This window comes from Battus philenor, unplaced genomic scaffold (assembly GCF_028537555.1).
Source record: "Battus philenor isolate CCGP_79_NKW_IND1 unplaced genomic scaffold, ilBatPhil1.0.hap1 SCAF_1, whole genome shotgun sequence".
NCBI lineage: Eukaryota > Metazoa > Arthropoda > Insecta > Lepidoptera > Papilionidae > Battus > Battus philenor.
In genome coordinates this window covers 8,016,957-8,035,331 of record NW_027181661.1, presented here as the reverse complement: position 1 = coordinate 8,035,331, position 18,375 = coordinate 8,016,957, and the positions used below count along the sequence as shown (strand labels likewise).

The window sequence follows — 18,375 nt, the reverse complement described above, 5'->3', positions numbered from 1 at the left end:
GATTCCACAACAAATTCAAATGGGTTTTTTGTGGTAATTTACAACATTATTAATACAGTTGTTATAACAATTCAGTAACCCTTTCACGACCACGGGGACGCCGGTGTCCCAAGCAAAAATCATGGATTAATTAAATATTTACGTAACCATTGTAAATTATTTTTTTGTTTTAATATACACGATAACTAACACCGTTTATTGCCTATCGTCACCGGAACGTTAGAGTTCTTTTGGCGGGAATGATCTGCTGTTTGGAATAAATAATTGATATTGTAAAAGTGCTTTTCAAGTTTTACAGTGTCAAATTATCATTACCTGGTAAGTAAATTGTTATTCTAAATATTCAGTAGTAATGTATTTATGTTGTATTCTGTGATAAATCGTTATAAAGATTATGGGACACGGATGTCCCTGTCGGCGTAAAGGGATACTTTTTATACGGAATTTCTTAACTTTTTGGCCTGGTGATATACCAAAATGCTATCATTTTCTTATTCATATTTTACGCAGAATATGTTTCGTAAGAGGCATGGAGTTTTTGAACTTCAAAAAAATAAAATACTTCAAATTTTGGTGGGTGACAATAGCGATGAGGAAGATGACTTAGTGCTTGATGACGAAGACCAAAGACTTCTAGTACATGATGATGACCAAGGGGTATTTGATGTCGAGGTTGAAGAAACGACGACTCTTCAACAGCAAGAATCACCTGAACCTTCAACATCTCAAAAAAACAATCCATCGTCGAGCATATGATCAAATTCAAGGGCCACAACGTAATGAAGCAATACATAAAAATAATCCAGTAAGGTGGGGTTTCAAGCAGATAAAATTGACGTGAGATGTCCTAAAATTGTATCACACTATAAGAAAAATATGAGCCGAGTGGACCTAATGGAGCAACTAAAAGTGTGCTATGAAATAGATCGGAGATCAAAAATAAAGTATTATCTTCGCCTATTTTTTGATCAGTTAGATATATCGGTCAATAATGCACATACCATCTACACTAAGCTTCATGAACAAAAAAAATTGAAGGATCTTTGTTGCCGACCTTGCAATTCAAACAAGTTGTTGCTCGGAGTTTGATAAATGGTTTTACCAACAGGCAAAGAGGCCTCCCAACTGCAAGAAGTAGTGTAGTACGCAAAGCAGTGAAACGACAATTACCATCGCACCCAATGGAAAAGTCGAATGCCAGAAAGAGGTGCGTATATTGTGCCAAGTACAAAAAAGAAAACCGCACAAATAATACTTGTGTTTTGTGTAGTGCACCTTTGCTACACTAACAACAGGAATTGTTTCGCCGAGTACCACAAATAACTTGCCATATTATATTTATATTATTCATAAACAAGTAAAAAAAAGTACACTAAGTAACAAATGTACATTATTTACAACAAAACTGACTTACCAATAAGTAAAACAAAATTTAGATGTTTAAGTAGAAAGTAACCCTTAGCGACCACAGGGACACATTTGTCCCATAAATTTCAACAAAAAAAATGTAAAATTTTTTTGAATTTTTAGTATAAATTATGTTTTTAGGATGCCTATTAATTCATTACATCTAGCTAAATTGATTAAATAAGGTACCGTAACCTTATGGTCCTGAAAGGGTTAACTAAGCTCTATCATTACTTGTAAAATACTTAGCAGCACAATAAGATTATTTTACAAATTTTTGTTCTATGAACTTCTAAAATCTATTAAAAGATAATTTAGAGAAATTACATGAGAGTGTATTGTAATACCTCGTATAGTTAATAAGAGAGATGTATTAGGAATGATATTTTAAAACAAGATGACAGTGATAACATTGGCAAAATATTTGCATCGTATGAAATTCGCTCCGCGTGTGTTACATTTTTTGGTATTATTTATAGAAAGTGTGCGGGCAAGAGTCGGATCGCGCACACGGCGTGTCGCGCGCGGGCCGAGAGGACTGGAGCCTCATGGAGCCCCCATCTTTTCCTCCCAGCAGCCTCCAGACGGTTAGAGCTGCTCCGGGAAGTGATGCCGAACTTGTACTACCGCTGCCTAATGGCACACCACCCTACCGTTTCGAATGGTACGTTCTATTTCTAGCTCTATTTATCCACAATAATTTCTTTTACTTATTTCCATTTACAACTTTTATTTCACAATAATTTTTAGATTTTTTCTTTGTTTATGGGTCAATTTAAGATGACTGAGAGATCACTTTTAGATACGTTATTATAAAATGACTAAATTCATTAATTGTATAGTAAATGACGCAACGGCTGGAGAGCGTTCGCGCCGGTAAGCGTTGTTTGTTTTTCATATGCCGAGGTGTATAAATACAAACTAGGAAACAGGTCATCGAAGACATTTGACTCTGCATAGACCAGGGTAGTCATAATTCCGATATAATATCCACATGGAAAGTGAGGAACGATAGGTTCTGTAGGTTATATAGTAGATCTGAACTGCTGAGTTTAGTTATATACTTTATTCCACTTTACATTTCGTTTTATCAAATATACCAGTTAATAATTTGGATTTATCAGGGGATACAACAACAGAAAACTGAAAAACAATGGATATTATATTGGATGATTTATTGGATTCATGTTTTCACTTGTACTTGATAAGTATTTTAAGCGGGAAACAGGTATATTTAAAAAAATTTGAGTGGATTGGATAAAGTAAACAGTGTGTTTGTAATTTTCTGAATTTAAGTTTTATTTTTTTGAGAATGTTTTAATATTTTCTCTTTGAAATTTGAATAAGTTTTCATAGATAAAGAATAACTCTTAACTTTTGATGGTATGGATGAACATAACATCCGAAGTATTGACACAGACAGAAAAAAGTTTAACATTCTATTGTCTGAAAATAATTAAAGCTCGGTATTAACATTAGTGATGTTGAAATACTAAATACTTCATTAGTTTACCTCTTCCTAAAAATAAATCTGAGGTTATCAAGAACATTTCGTTCCTAGTAACACCGACACCTAGCGACCGAGCTATACATCTAATGCAAAATACGACATCTGTTAATCATCTTAGATAATTGAACAATAAATCCAGTTCGATAAAAGAAAAAATAGTGTACAGTTATCGTTCCTATTAATATGTAAAGATGAGCTTTCCCGCCAACAATATTTTTTATTTTAACGGTATTTCATTTAAAACCGGATAGTATTTTCGAGTTGAATTTTATTTATATCCCAATACCCAGACCAATATTATTTCTATCTATTATGAGTTTGAATGAGCTTTTTATGAGTGTTCATCATGAAGATCTCTTTTGCTATAAACTAGGTCTAGTAAGGTGTCAGTGCGCTTCTTCCCGCTGCCACACAGCTGTGCATGTTCATTAATGTGTTCCTGTTTGACGGCAATTTAGTTGGTGAAATAATTTGACTAATGTGACCTATTAATATCTGAAAGAGATAGCGTAGATGTGGCGATAAACATAATAAAAATAATAAACCCTTAGTAGATTGTTGCGGAAACACATTTAAAAAAGTTAGACAGTAACTGTTTCCTGCATACATGGTAAAAAAAGTGATTTATTAATGAGGAACTTATATATATTAAATTTATTTTATTTATTTACCGCCTTACATAAATCCTGAAACAGTGCTTTCGATTTAAATAATAATAATTGCGGCAAACAAACACCGTTAAAAAAATTCGTCGCTGTAACATGTTTAAAAAGAGAAAACAAAATTCAAATTACGCACCGATTATCCTTCACTTCATAATCTGGCACTGTAACGCGATAAACAACAAGTGGCGCTAGCGTCGCATCTTCAAAAATATCCCGAAGTGGTCGCAGTCCGCGCTTTGCTATCGCGAACTCGATTCGAAACGAGATGCACTCCCGCCATGGGCAGCAATTGTTGTAAAGGCGACGCAGCTGGGAGACCTGTCAAGTCGAGATCCTCCATCTACAGCAGGTATTTGTGGCTGGCCATCATCAGCGGCCAAGAGTTCTATGGTGTACCTTGGGTGCTGCGTCCACTCACACCCTGTCCGTACGTAGAGTACTACATATTGGTGCGTAGCGTTCGATCCTAGTGTTGTCGTCCTCCACATTGGTTTTTGTTAAATAAATGTAGATCATCTAGCTAACCTTTTCGTAAAGCACATTAAAAATATTAACGACAAATATTTATCATTTCATAACACGTGTTTTTCATATTAATTTTCAGTTAGAAAGTTTTCTAGTCGTAAACGATAAATATAAATAAAAAATATCTGTGAAGACCTAGTTGAAAAAGGTTGCAAATTATTTCAACATTTGAAAAAAAAAACGATCATTGTTTGAATTTGAAATCGCGTAGTAAATTGTGGAATTTACTACAGAAAAGAGAGTACAGGCATGTATACTTATTTGTAAATTTCAATTTTATTGACGATAAAAAAGTTTTTATGTATACATAGGCGCTATTTCGGTACGCTTTCTTCAACATTTTAGAACGTTACGTAGAGCTAACGTAGAGATTCGAGAAGACTTTTTAAAACTAATAACTTAAAAAAGTATCAAATCATTCATGTTGTAATTGTAATAGCATTCTATTTTTAACATAAAACATGTTTCATCTTGGGTCAATAATCTCAAATATTAGGTTAGTTATATGTACAAGAATACTTTGTTGTCTTCAATTTGCACGTTATATATATTGAAAAGTAATTTTGGCACGGCGAAGTTATAAACACCCATATAATTGCGTCATCTTTATAATATTTTTTTTCTTTATTTTATGATTTCTTTTTAATGTAATGGGAAAGTGTATGTAATGCTAAGGATGTAATTTCTTTCTTCACAAAGAAACTTATATAACCTCGAAAATTAATGTGTTTTATTGTAGTTTATTTATTATATCTGCACCTTTTTTATTTGCCTTAAAACTTACTGGTTTATATTTTATAAAGAGGCAAAGAAGTAGTAATTGATTTAAAAAGTTGGCCTAGGTATGCTTTTAATTCTTCATGCTTTTAAATTACATACACTACATAAATACATTAATTTGGATATCAAGCTACCAAAAACTTATCAGTATTTTGGATAAGTTATGGTTTATAATGAAACATTTAATAAATTAGTTACAACATATTAAGCAAGTTGTCGTATAATCTGGTGCGTTTTTTATTTTGTTGTATTGTGTCGCGTGTTCGCTTATTACTATTAAATGGTTACAATGCCGGGATTATTAATATTTACTTTAGATGTAGTAGTTTTTTGGTACGCTGTGTTGAAATTTCTTGTAGAAGTAACCATATCGACGCTTCTCATTGAAGTCTATTTTATCAGTCGACTAGTACAAAATAATTACTACACTTTAGTAATACTGGACCATAAAGGAAGACCTTCGTAAGCGTATAGAGGCTTTCGAAATGTGGACATATAGACGCATGCTGTCCATAAGCTGGACTCAGAAGGTGATCAACGTCGAAGTTCTGAAACGAATCGGCCATATACGCGCACTAATGCTCACAGTAAAACGAAGGAAAATCGCTTACTTGGGACACGTTCTTCGACACCAACGATACAATCTCCTTCAACTTATCATGATGGGAAAGGTCGCTGGTAAAAGGAAGGTTGGTAGGAGAAAGAAGTCGTGGCTTCGTAACATTAGAGAGTGGACCGGAATCGCCAGCGCTGCTGAGCTATTACGCAGAACCAAAAATAAGGAAGAGAGCAGGAAGCTGATAGCCAACCTCCACTAGTTGGAGAGGCACTTCAAGCAGAAAAAAACAGTAATACTGGTGCCGTACCTATTGTAGATTCTTAGATAGCGAAAGTTTTAACTTTATTATAAGCATTAACCGTAAACGTCATGTTCCGTAAGATTTCTTAAATAGGGATCGGTTAACTTATTTAATTCATGTTATTATTCACTTGCAGTAATCATATATGTGATGACGTCGTAAGAATGATGTTAGAAGATTTGATAAAAATTAGAACATCCTCTGCTATAATGGTATTCTTGAATTTAAAGCTAGGACGGTTCCAAATGAGCCATGGTCTGAGAAGAGCGGAAAACGAACTCGGACAGATTTTGTAAGGTCCTGTTAGATAGCTATTCTTTGAGAGGTACATCCGTTAGTTAGAATAAGTCACAGTCCTGATACTTCGATCTTTTAAATAATTTTGTTAAAAATGGTAACTATATATTAAAATTATAATTAGAGTGATATGTATGGGCATAATCTTAGATTAATATCTATTCATAATCGGCTACTAAACCCTGAATTCTCTGTACATTTAAATATCAAGTTAAAAACTTAAAACGTAAATATTAAAAACAGACACTGTTTAAAATTTGATTATAATTTTGTTACGTATTATTCAATGATTTTAATTTAATAGCTTTAACCGTCCCTTTAAGTATAGTTCTATTTGTCACCAAAGAGTTTTAAAATTTTTACTATTATTTCCAATAAAATTGTATAAAGTTATCATTCTGAAACATGAGAACTGTTATTTTTCAAAATAAAAATATTGCATTCCTATAGAAAGAATAATTTTTCTATTGGAATTCGACCGGCTAAAAACTTTTGGCAGTACAAAGTGTGCAGGGACAGATAGTAAACAATAATTAGTTTTAATATTTAGTAATCAGAATTTCGAAGAAGAGGATTTAAAGTTTTAGTTTGTGTGTTATTTCTAAAATCATTAAATTTTGGGTAGGGTGTACCATATAATAATAGACGATAAATGAGCTACATATTGGTCTTTTTAAACCTTTTCACCTATTATTAATCACACTCCATATTTAATAGATATTTATGTTCTTACTCATGTCTATACTCTATACTCTACGCCTTATGGTATCTTTGATACCATAAGGCGTAGAGGCTGAAATTTGTTAGAAATATTTGTCCCACAAAGTAAGCTTAGAACGAATTTGATGAAATGTTACTTATGGAGCGAGTTGATGAAGTGCTAAGTTTGCTAAGCGGGCGGAAATATGGATTAATTGAATAACTTAAATATACTAATGGATGAACGGTCTGATTACTTAAACATAAGTTAAGTTTTTGATATTAAAACGTAAAATAACTAATGATAAATTTTTAAAAGCGTCAACAAAAAATATTTTACGCTTATGTTATAATCTAAGTGATGTAGATTAGCGATCTATGGTTTTGTTTAAAATAGGCATGAAGCATAACATACAACATATACGTTTCGGCCATCGGCTGTACATGATTACATTCATGTTGGCTTTACTCCAGCCCGTTGGATGTGGCTTACGCAAGCGTCTGACGGATGCATGGCGCAGATTCGAATCACTCTCTGTGTTCTTATATCATCAATTATATCAAAGATACGCCGCACTTTTTTACAATTTTTAAATTAAACGACTTCATCTCTCCATTGATTTATGATGTATATAAATGTCCATGTATATTTATTACTAATTTCATTCACTGAAGGAAGAAAGAAGTACAAAGTTTAGTTTGGTTTAACTATTATTATACAACATTGCTAATGATATTACCTTAATTAACTGATATTTTGTTCAAAAGAAATATCCGTTGTTCATATTAATCAAAGGATCATTTGTTAAAATTACTAAGTTAAGTAAATGCTATTTAACCCTTGTCTTATAATACATTAGAGGTTTATGGAAATATGTATGACATAAATATACACGTAAATGAACATGAAAAAATATAGACATATATTTACATTATTTAAAATAGTAAATTATAGCAGCCTTATTAATGTTAATAGATTTGTCTTATGTAATATATACTTTTTTTTTGGTGTATAAAGGTAATAAATCGTAAATGCTACTTGCAAAAATATTTAGGATCATTAGTTATAGGTGTAACTCATTTGCTGTCAATTTATTTGTGTATCGGTTCAAAAATCAATGGTTACAGTAATAATATAGAAAGAAAATGGATTTTCAAAATTCAGATTTCTGTATATTAAAATGTTTTTTTTATTTACTATCTGCCCTTGCAGACTTTGGCCTGCCAGTAGTTATTGGCCTGTCATATTCTGAAAAAAAATAATGTAAGTTTTAGGAATGTATGTATGTTTTAGGAATTACTTTAAATGGTGATTAGAAATAGTTGTAAAATCTTTAAACCTTTATGATGAAAAATGAGCAATACATTTATTTCTTTAAAGCTTTTACGCCTATAACCAATTACTTGTTGAGAACAAACGACGACCAGCTGTTTTGAGCTCGCTGTTTCTTTTTAAGAATAATGTAAGTTGGTGGTAAACAAAAACATTCTAACGCCCTAACTTTTAAATGTTAAATGAAATATATTTGTCGCGACTGCATGATGTGTACAATGTCCCGCATCGCACGTGCAATGTATTTTAGGGTCACACTGCTAATAATATACTAAGCGGAAAAATGTGATCTTGATCGGCTAGAAATAGGTTACCGGATACATAGCAGCCGGTAAAATGGAAAGTACAATTCATTCATTCAACATTTTCTATAGAGTAACCTAAATTGTTTAATACCATAGGTTATTTATAAAAGTAAACCTAATTTCACAATTATAAATATGATTCTGCAACGTTGCTTATCGTTAGCTGACGTCGATATCTAACACCTACTTCAATGTATTGATTTTCTATTGTGTCAAACATGTGCCACACGCCTTTACATGCGGACGAACCTACGAATCCATTAACTGTCTTTGATTGAACCCTCTATTCGAAATGAACGTTTAACTTTAACATAGAGGTCTATTCTAGTTATATGTTCGCAGCTTTCTTTGTTGGCAGTACGGGTATATTTTGAAATAAAAATCGAGATTTTTTCTATTAAAATCAATGCAACATTAATAAAAATACATTATAATATTTGATTTATAAATCAACCACATTGAACTAGCACTGAAATAATTTAAGTAATTAAATTTAATTCTCATTCATCATTTATATATATTTACCTAGGTACTCATCAAAAAATCTTTTAAATTGTAAAGTTTAGTGACTTGAAGTTAGGAATATTGCTTTGGCAGAGTATCAGAGTCAGCTACGAACGGATTTTACGAAATTCTACTTGCAAGAGGAGTTAAGGTGTCGTATTTTGAAAATGTTTATTAAAATATATCTCATCTAAGTATAAAACTTAGTTAAATATTACTAATTTTAACAAAGAATTATAAAATCACTGCCTATATGTGCGTAGCGAAGCGAGCGTGGGCAGCTAATTTTCTATAAAATGCTATGTTCATTTTCGTGTACAAATTCAGTAACAACTCAGTTTGTTTCATTTGAAATTCGACCTATTTGCAACTAATACAGTAGCTCCTTTCCGATCCGCGATCTTATGAATTTTTTATATTCGTAAAAAAGCCAGGTAATTGACAGAACGGAAACTTATTTTTTGTATGACTTGAACCAGCCAGTATTCCTTGGCTTTAGGAGTAGAAGCGTGTTAACAGGAACAAATATTTTAATAAAATTTAAGGCGAATATATGTGAAAAACGAGGACAACGGGATGATTATCACGACTACAGAAGAGATTTTGGTTATTTTTAATTCTATAATTAGATTAATTTATTACATTCCGAATACTCGAATGTCTCTATTGGTTTGTTTTAAAGTGTAAAACGACCTGATTTTTTTAAAAAAGAAATATAATTATAAAAGAAATTAATTATATTACAATATGGTTAAAAGAAACAAACTTTTTTAAATATTAATTTATAAGTAATTTCTCAAGGCTTTGTTTTTATTCTGTTGTCTAATATTCATATATTTTTTTTATGCATCTCGATGTTAGGTTTATAAGATTATATGTGTCAATATTTTATACAATAATGGTCCTAAGAAATGTATTTTTTACGGTAACACAGCAATAATATAGTAATTTAGAATAAATAATTCCATAATGTTACGTTAATCTCCGGGACATAAAATCAATGTCTATGTTGAACGCACGTAAATAGATTAAGTCTAAACGACAGCCGGTGGCGAGTAACACGCGCATACGTGTTATAAAACAAAAAAAAGCAAATGAAATTTCTCGTAAACTGAAATGAGAGCACAACAATGTACAGTACGATGTTAAAGGAATATAACAGAGACGTTAAAGGAACCCTCGCGTCAAATGCTCTATATAGTAGAAAATTTATTTTTAGCTTTATTCTTACATTGGCTCCGGAACATCGGAAATTTTCTCCGTACGCCAACATGTTTCGATGTGTTCATTCCTAAAAGACAAATATGAACTTATCTATTCAATAATATTAATTTATTTATACCTAAAACTACAGATCGTGGTTTTTAAAATATTAAAATTATAGTAACTTAACTGTTTTATTTATATAAATATAAATATATACACATATACTTTTCATATCATATATTTATATATGTATATGTATAAATATATGAAAAAGTGTTAATATAATTTATTATTGAATATGTTTAGACATGTAAATTTAAAAATATTATTTATTTATCTGTAAACAACTTTTTCATTATTACACATCATATACAACTATTAAATATAATAAATTTATGTGTTCAGATCTTCTAGAAAATTTTGTAATACTATTTACTCTAAATCTCATGGCCCTGTCAGAAACTGACGGCCCGCTGAGTTCCAACCTAGTTGAAATCCAATAAATTTTTCGAGGTGATTGAGACGATTGCTTTCTTTTTAGGCAAAGCATAGGCGTCCTCCAAAGACCGCTAAGATGACCGATCCTGTGTGGGTTGCACTCAGCGACTTCCCGCTACATTAACTAGGTCCACGTAGTAGTCCATCATATAGTTTGGGGCAAAAAAATCACGAATATAGGCTCTATGGTAACATTGTATCATTGATTTTATCTAAAGGAAGCTGTTTAGGCATAAAATTTTTGGATGTGATCGACGCCTCTGATACGGTATCCATTCCACAGTTCCTAGAAAACAGACATAAAGTCCTTATGAAATCTTTCTTACTTATAAGGTACAAATGGTGAAATAGGTGATACAATAAATGCATTTATTACATATGGTGTGCCCCTAGGACTTCGTCCGGGCTTTCTCTTATGCTGATGATATATATAAGACACTATTGGGAATAAAGTTGAACGTAGTCTAACACATAATATTTGAGATTCGCGTAAATTTATCATCATTATATCGGCCGGTAGACGCCCATTGGCATTGGCCTTTGCCATATATCGCCATAAGGACCGCTCTTACGTTGCCAGCATCTAGTGGCTTTCTGCAACCTTAATTAGGTCGTCGGTCCACCTAGCAGGCATACCGCGTCTACCGACTCGTGGTCATTCGAGAATCAATTAAGAATATAATATAATATAAAAATAAATAAGGCTTTATTGGCGTTTCAGAAAGTAACCGACAAAGGCCAGTGGATTGCCAAGTTAAAGTGGCAGCGTGTATCATTATTTCAGCTGTAAGATGGCCCCAGCAGGACATCAGCCACCCCCGTAGATGTCTTGAAAGACCGGTTGGAAGCGGCCTCCATCCGTCCTGTTCACAGTAGCGTTCCGGGAGCGATTCCAAATATAAAACATTCATGCTTTATAAATGTCGCAGACGAACTAATCCAAATTTGTGTTCACATTTTTGTTATGAGTGCATTCCCAACGATTTTTTTTTTATTATATTTTATAACATTAACGGGGCGTTTAGTAGATTGCCCATTATCATTTAGAAGTATGATTTCCGGTGTCTATAATAATATGGATAATAGATCTATCAACGGTATTTTTTGTACCTTAACGTTCAGTAGTAGAAACAGACACGATGATACCTTCAACGAGGTATTTTTTTCCAGATGCCACCTATGACCGTTTTGTAGGATTAGAAATTTACGATTTCCCACAATATTATAATTGCCAGTTCTGGAAAATCGTGGTGGGTTCATCATGATTATTTCAGCCGTGGGATGTCTACAGCTTGACTTAGGCCTCTCCCATAGATTATCAATGGGACCGGTTGGCGGTTTATACAGCTGCAACCATGTAAGTAGGGTAGGTACTTACTTAGTAGCGTTTCGTAACTCTATTATGTTTCAGATAAGTATCGTGGCAAGAAAACTCACATAAAACATAATAATAAAAGGTGAAAAGGTCAAACAGTCTTGACCTTTAAAGCTTACAGTTAAATTTAGAGACGCAATAACCTTTGATTTCAATTTAAGTGAAAATGAACAGTCTAAAAATAATCTTTATCATATTTGCTCAGATATCTTGAGTAAATTAAAACAAATAAACATTATGAAATGGTACTACAATTTTCTATAGATGTACTAAGTGATATATATATATAGGATCACTTCGCCCTCGCAATTTCTAGAACATTCTATTAGTTGCGCACGCCGACGTTCGAAGTAATTGCAGGAACTTCAGGCTGCACATTATTGATTAGGGACCGCGACCTTTCGGAATTTTCCTATTAATAGATTGAATCCTTCGTTGCACAATTATTGTAGATATGACATGATTGACAAATAAATTATAGAAAATTTCCATATCAATGAAGCGCCCGATGTTTTATTGGATATTTATTTTGAAAAATTATGTTGCAGATAGATGTATAAATAAAGTCAATTACAGCGAGTAAGATTTTTTTTTGTAAATGGTCTATTACTGTATTTAAAATATTGTAAGAGTGACCACAAAGGAAAAATCGGCCGAGTTTGTTTTGAGGTTTTTTAAGATAAGTGCGCAGCAAACCCTCGTAGCTTTAAGTTGAAGGATGCGAATATCGAGGAACTCAATCTGATTTTACGCGTAGTTTCTGACAAATCGGGCTCTTCCGGCATTATTTTCATGATCCGAATGGTTACCGTAAATGATCCTTTATGGGTAATACTTTGAATAAATTAATATTCATACTAGTACATGGATACCATTCCTTTATTTTTTGTGAGATGACGAATGGTATATGTCTTTAGGCATTAATAGCTTCAGCTTGCTTAAGATGGCAGAAAGTTGAAGGTACTCTAAATTTCCATGCAATAACCCAGGCCATTACTTTAGTTATTTCATCGGATTTTTCTACAAGATAAAATCATTATCGAGGTGATCTTTAAACGGTCGAAAGTAACCAAGGAACATAAGCGAATTAGTAAGTTGAAGTATAATTGGGAAGGTTTGGTAGTGCGCAGTACTGATGGCCGCTGGAGCCTTAAGGATTTGGAGTAAAAATCACGGAGCGCAGTGTGGGATGACAAGAGGAACAGATGACCTTTTTTAGGATGTCGAAAAACACTGGATGTTGGCTGTTTCACCCACGGGTCCTTTTGTAAATCTAATCAGGAGGTCTATGTAAGGCACTAGACATCCTACGGTAGAAAAGATCATACCGATGAACTCACACAAACAAAAAAAAACTTTCTAATCTTATAAAGTGGTCGTAGGGAGTAGCTGAACTTTTAGGTTGCGGGACGCTTCCTGGAGCAACAGAAGAGAAGAGATTAGATCTTAGGTGTTAAAAACGTTTAGCCTAAACTCGCTTTGTATTGTATGGCTTGAGCCTTGACGTAATATATTTCTTTTTATCGCCTATGCGACTAGAGTCACTTGGTGCAAGTGTACCTGTGTTAAGACTTCGAACGCACGGTCGGTAATGATTATATATATGATTATATAATGAGTATGTTCGTACGTATTATGATATATCTGTAACAATTACGCTTAAGGATTTTAAACTTAGTAGGAATATATCGTTTTGCTGAATTGAAATCAACTATTTTACGGTTTTTACGAATTTTTCTCCTCAAGTGGTTGAGAAGGATTAATTAAAAAAATGCATATTTATAACTATTGCTCATATAGACATCAAAACAGGCCAGAATATTTATTTCGCGTGTTTAAAAATTACCAGGAATGGATTTTATTCGATTAAATCAACAAAAGACCTTACAGCCTACGCAAAGCGGGCGGGGGATATCCAGTCAGTCAAAACATTAAAATTGAAAACTGTCGACAAAACAAACTAAAAATTGCTTGAATTAAAACATACACGTAGATATTACTCAGAAACATGTTTAAGCGTTGTTTCTTAAGTTACTTTAAAACAATAACCTCTTTGTAACATAACACTTTTCGTAACCATTGTGTCATTATACGCTAGCTTGCGTCTTTGCGCGTCGTGCGTCATCTTTTGTCTCAGACAATTTTATCTAGGTCTTAGGATGTTATTAAGGTTGAACTATATAAAACTTAAATGTTTCTTATTTCAATTATAATTTTTAAACAAAGAGAAATGGACATAAACAAAAATAATATTTTAACGTTCTGGTTTAAAGAATATATTGGAGGATACTTTGTAATTTTTATAAAGCTAAATAAATCTTTTACATCTTTAGTTGAATGTCCATGCATCGCATTAGGAACTAATTTCTGGAATATTTCAAGATAAAGATAAATAAAATTTGTACATTAAAGTTATTTGTGGTGATGACGAGATGTACCGATGCACCGATTGTATGCATATGGATTAATAAAAAATGTAAATTTCTGAATTGATCAAAGGTCATGTCCATGTTAATTCCCATTTAATCATCATCTCAGCCGTAAGATGTCCACTACTGGATTACTAGTTTCCACTACAGTTTTTCAACTTTCGGTTGAAAGTAGCATATAGCGTTTTCCGACGAACTTGTAGACAGTTATGATAATGACATAAAATTAATTGTCTTAAAATCTCGAAGTGTTGTTAAGTGTCTCGAAATAAAATTTATATTTTGTTATTATATGTCTACAAATATTACAGTTCCAGCAGTGCGTTGGAATTTTTCTCAACTATATATTAGTTAAGCTATACATTATTGTCGCGTATGGATGAATTCTGTAATGTGGAGAAAGTTGCGGTATAAAGGGATTGCCTTTTGTGTTCATACAATTTTTAAGTAATTTGCGTAATTTTATTAAAAGTTATCAAACATTCGGATGACGAAAGAAAATAGCCGGAATAACCCAGCGAATTAGCAAGTTGAAGTGAAAGAGGGCAGACCACGAAGCGCATAGAATAGATGGTCGTTGGGGCCCTATGTTTCTGGAGTGGGGACTATGGGGCAGCAAGCGCAGCGTATGCCGTCCACCTACAAGGTGTACAGATGTCCTTGCTACGGATGTCAAAGCGCTGGATGCAGATAGCTTCCAATAGGTTTTTTTGGAAATCTACGGGGGAGGTATATATCCAGCTATATATGTTTTACGGCTGAAATCATGACGAAACATTTTTCAAAAAATCATTTACTTTTTTTGAACATGGTCATAAGTGATAATAGTCGTTATTTATGACAGGAGCAGGGCGGGAGCGTCTTTGGACGACCGCTTCATTGCGTCAGAGGACGCACGCGGTGTCCGCTTGACTGTCTCCGCTGCTCGCACAAGTGACAGCGGCGTCTTTACGCTGCAAGTGAGTTCCATTAATGTTATCATGACAATTGACAAATCACCAGCAAAAACAATTGTAAGATTTAACGGGTGGAGGTGAGTTGTCACCCTATTAGTTCCTCAGTTTCGACTGGTATGCAATCGACAACATTACTGCTGGCGTCCGAATTCAAATAGATTGTAAATGAGTTTGAATTCGAACGCTAACGAATAATTTAACACAAAAGTATTGTGACCGTAGTGATCAGTAATGTAGAGTGTGAACGCTACACATTTCATTACAACTTAAAAACATTTTTTTTATTAAGAATCGGCTACAAATAACTTATCGTGTCCAAATCTTTAAATTATATACAAGCAATTATTCATCGTTTTATCATCGTATAATGGAAAACGTTGCGATGGTTAATGTAAAAGCTTTAAAGTGGTGAATGAATACCGTATTGGCTCATTTTATTTCAAAATCAACTTTTTAAGAATAAATTAATAACGTTTTAATAATTTAGTAACAAAAAGCGTTTTCAAAAATTGAATTACTAAATTTTTAAATTAATCATTGTGTACAATGTCCTGCAGGCTTTGTACTGCTACAAATTATTGGCCTGTCGCATTCCTTGGATAAAACGAGTTAATATTTCAGTTTGATAGTAATAATAAAAAATACATGGGGATAAGTGTATAAGCCTTAAAGCCTTTTTCTGATAAATGTGCTACGCATTCAACTCTTTAAAGCTTTTATAACTATAAGCAAATACACTGTATAAATTAGGATATTCATTGAAACACTAAAGTTGCCATTTCTAAATAGAATTTATTTTTAACGTTATTTATTGCAAAAACGTTTTGTTGGTGTATAGGCCAGCAATGCTGCCGGAAAGGACACACGACGTTTGTGTTTGGAAGTGTCCGCAGACGAAACACCAACTGGCGATGATCCTCCAACCTTCTTACGGCGACTTCAAGATCTAACAGTTAAAGTTGGCACACGAACCCGTTTCCTTGTTGAAATTATCAGCTCCACGGAGTGCAAGGTAAGATATTACTTTTAATTATAATCAATAATTATATTAATAATAGTTAATTGGGGTGCCGTTTCCAGACAGATGTATAGGAAATCTGAGGAGGGGGCCTATTTTCGGTCCCTTCACATAACATAACTTGACCTTGAACCCTTGACATAACTGTCAACGTTATTGGTCTTTTAAAGAGGTTTTAATGTTTTTAGAGCGATGACAGTTAAATAAGTTATCTAATTCGTACACTGCAACAGAATGTAATAATGTGATTATATTTTAAATGTAATGGTCAGCGGTACGCGATATTTCTTTTATTACATCCCAACAAGCCTTCATTTGTTTTGGTTGATGTCAAATGTTTGACAGCTGGTATAAGTATTTTAGTTTAGTTTGTGAAATGTATGGAAAAAGAAAAGCATTTGTTTTTACTGAACGTCTTGCAGTTTTTCTCTCCATAAGAAATATCATACTGACTCGGATTCGTCTATTTATTTTTATTTATACAGATAGATTTTAATCTAAGCCGTTATAGCACTTCTTTTTAATTATATCCATATATTATCTTGGAGTATTTATAATGTCACCTGTTATATAACGGTCCCTGATTCGGAGGAGCGAGAAATAATTTAGGCGTGCTGAAAATAGAACCAACTCATACAGTACGATTGAAGTTTAGTTTAATAAACTCATTGGAATTATTGTTCTTAATTATTAAAATATGTTCTTGTAACGCTCTTTTGAAATTTATAAAATGGCCGTAAGATATAAATTTATCAAAAGCCATAAGTAAAAGACGAAAAAAAAATTACGGGCATTTTTAACTATTAAATTAACAATTACATAAAAAGTCACGGAATTAACTTTACAACAATTTTACAAATAATACTCCATTGAAATTTTTTTCCGTCATCAAAGCTTTTTCTTTATTAGAAAACTTCATTGAAAACCACAATTCATAAATATCAACCTTGAATGTCACAAGAATGTGTAAAACGTTTCGAGTGACATAATATTCCTATTTTAAATCTTTCAAGTCCACTGTTGTATTTATGTTTTGAGTTACACTACGTTCCCAAAGTATACGTCAACCATGTTTCAATGAGTACCTATAGTTTTGTATAATTATAATAAACAGTGCCTTATAAAATAACGTTTGAATGGGACTGATTATATAACTTTAATTGAAATACAATTATATGGATAGGAATTAAATAATGAGATAGCATATGTATGATAAGACTAAATATTTTATAAGCTTTGACGCCATATCGATATATCGTAATATTAAGCACTCTTACTTTACGACAAATATAGGATCCAGTCAATGTTTATACACATGCATCTAGTACACATAAAATATCTAAAATTAAAAAACTTTAATAATACTTGTTCTAAATAAATATATAAATATTAATATATCAGCGATAGTTGTTTACCTATTTGTATATACTTCCACACACTAAAAATTCCATTTTTTTTAAAAAGCCTTTTTTATATTTACATTGTTGTGACGCAATTCTTTGAATGTTTTTTTATATAAAGTTATCCCCAGGCTAAAACATTTTATAAATAGAAAGCTGGTGGGGAATATTATTTCTGAAATTAAGTTGTGATAAAAACGATCACTGGCATTCTCGAATCCAAAATCTTAACGTGAGTGAGAGCCGAATCGAACCTGAAGTCCATTATCAGAGGACTGGCTCAGTCGCGGCTTCTTAATTTGGAGGCATAAACAATTTAACGGCCCCTTCTGAGATTCCTAAAAGAGCCCTCAAGCTTATTTCATACAAAACTTTAAGGGCTAAGTGCTTTAAGCGCTTTGCTATTACAAGTCTGGTTAATTTATGAATGCCAATGAGATAACATCATTAGTCCGTGATAAAAACACAATAGTGATTAATGAAAATAACAAGATTCGTTTATCAACTAAACGTTTATCATTTTTGTATTCAAGTTAGCCAATATTGTGTTATTATGCTATAGCTAGTATTGTGATTGCCTGTTTCGAAAAAATGGAGAAGTAACCTTT

At 32.7% G+C, this 18,375-nt stretch overlaps 1 protein-coding gene across 1 annotated transcript in view; it reads left to right on the top strand.

The window, feature by feature from the left end:
* Positions 1-3,860: 3,860 nt before the first annotated feature.
* Positions 3,861-18,375, top strand: part of LOC137930804 (uncharacterized) — a 57,408-nt gene continuing 42,893 nt past the window's right edge. Inside the window, exons 1-3 of the mRNA XM_068774154.1 lie at positions 3,861-3,931; positions 15,238-15,352; positions 16,188-16,361. Of these exons, the coding sequence (XP_068630255.1) occupies positions 3,861-3,931; positions 15,238-15,352; positions 16,188-16,361 (360 nt within the window). The remainder of the gene's footprint in view (positions 3,932-15,237; positions 15,353-16,187; positions 16,362-18,375) is intronic.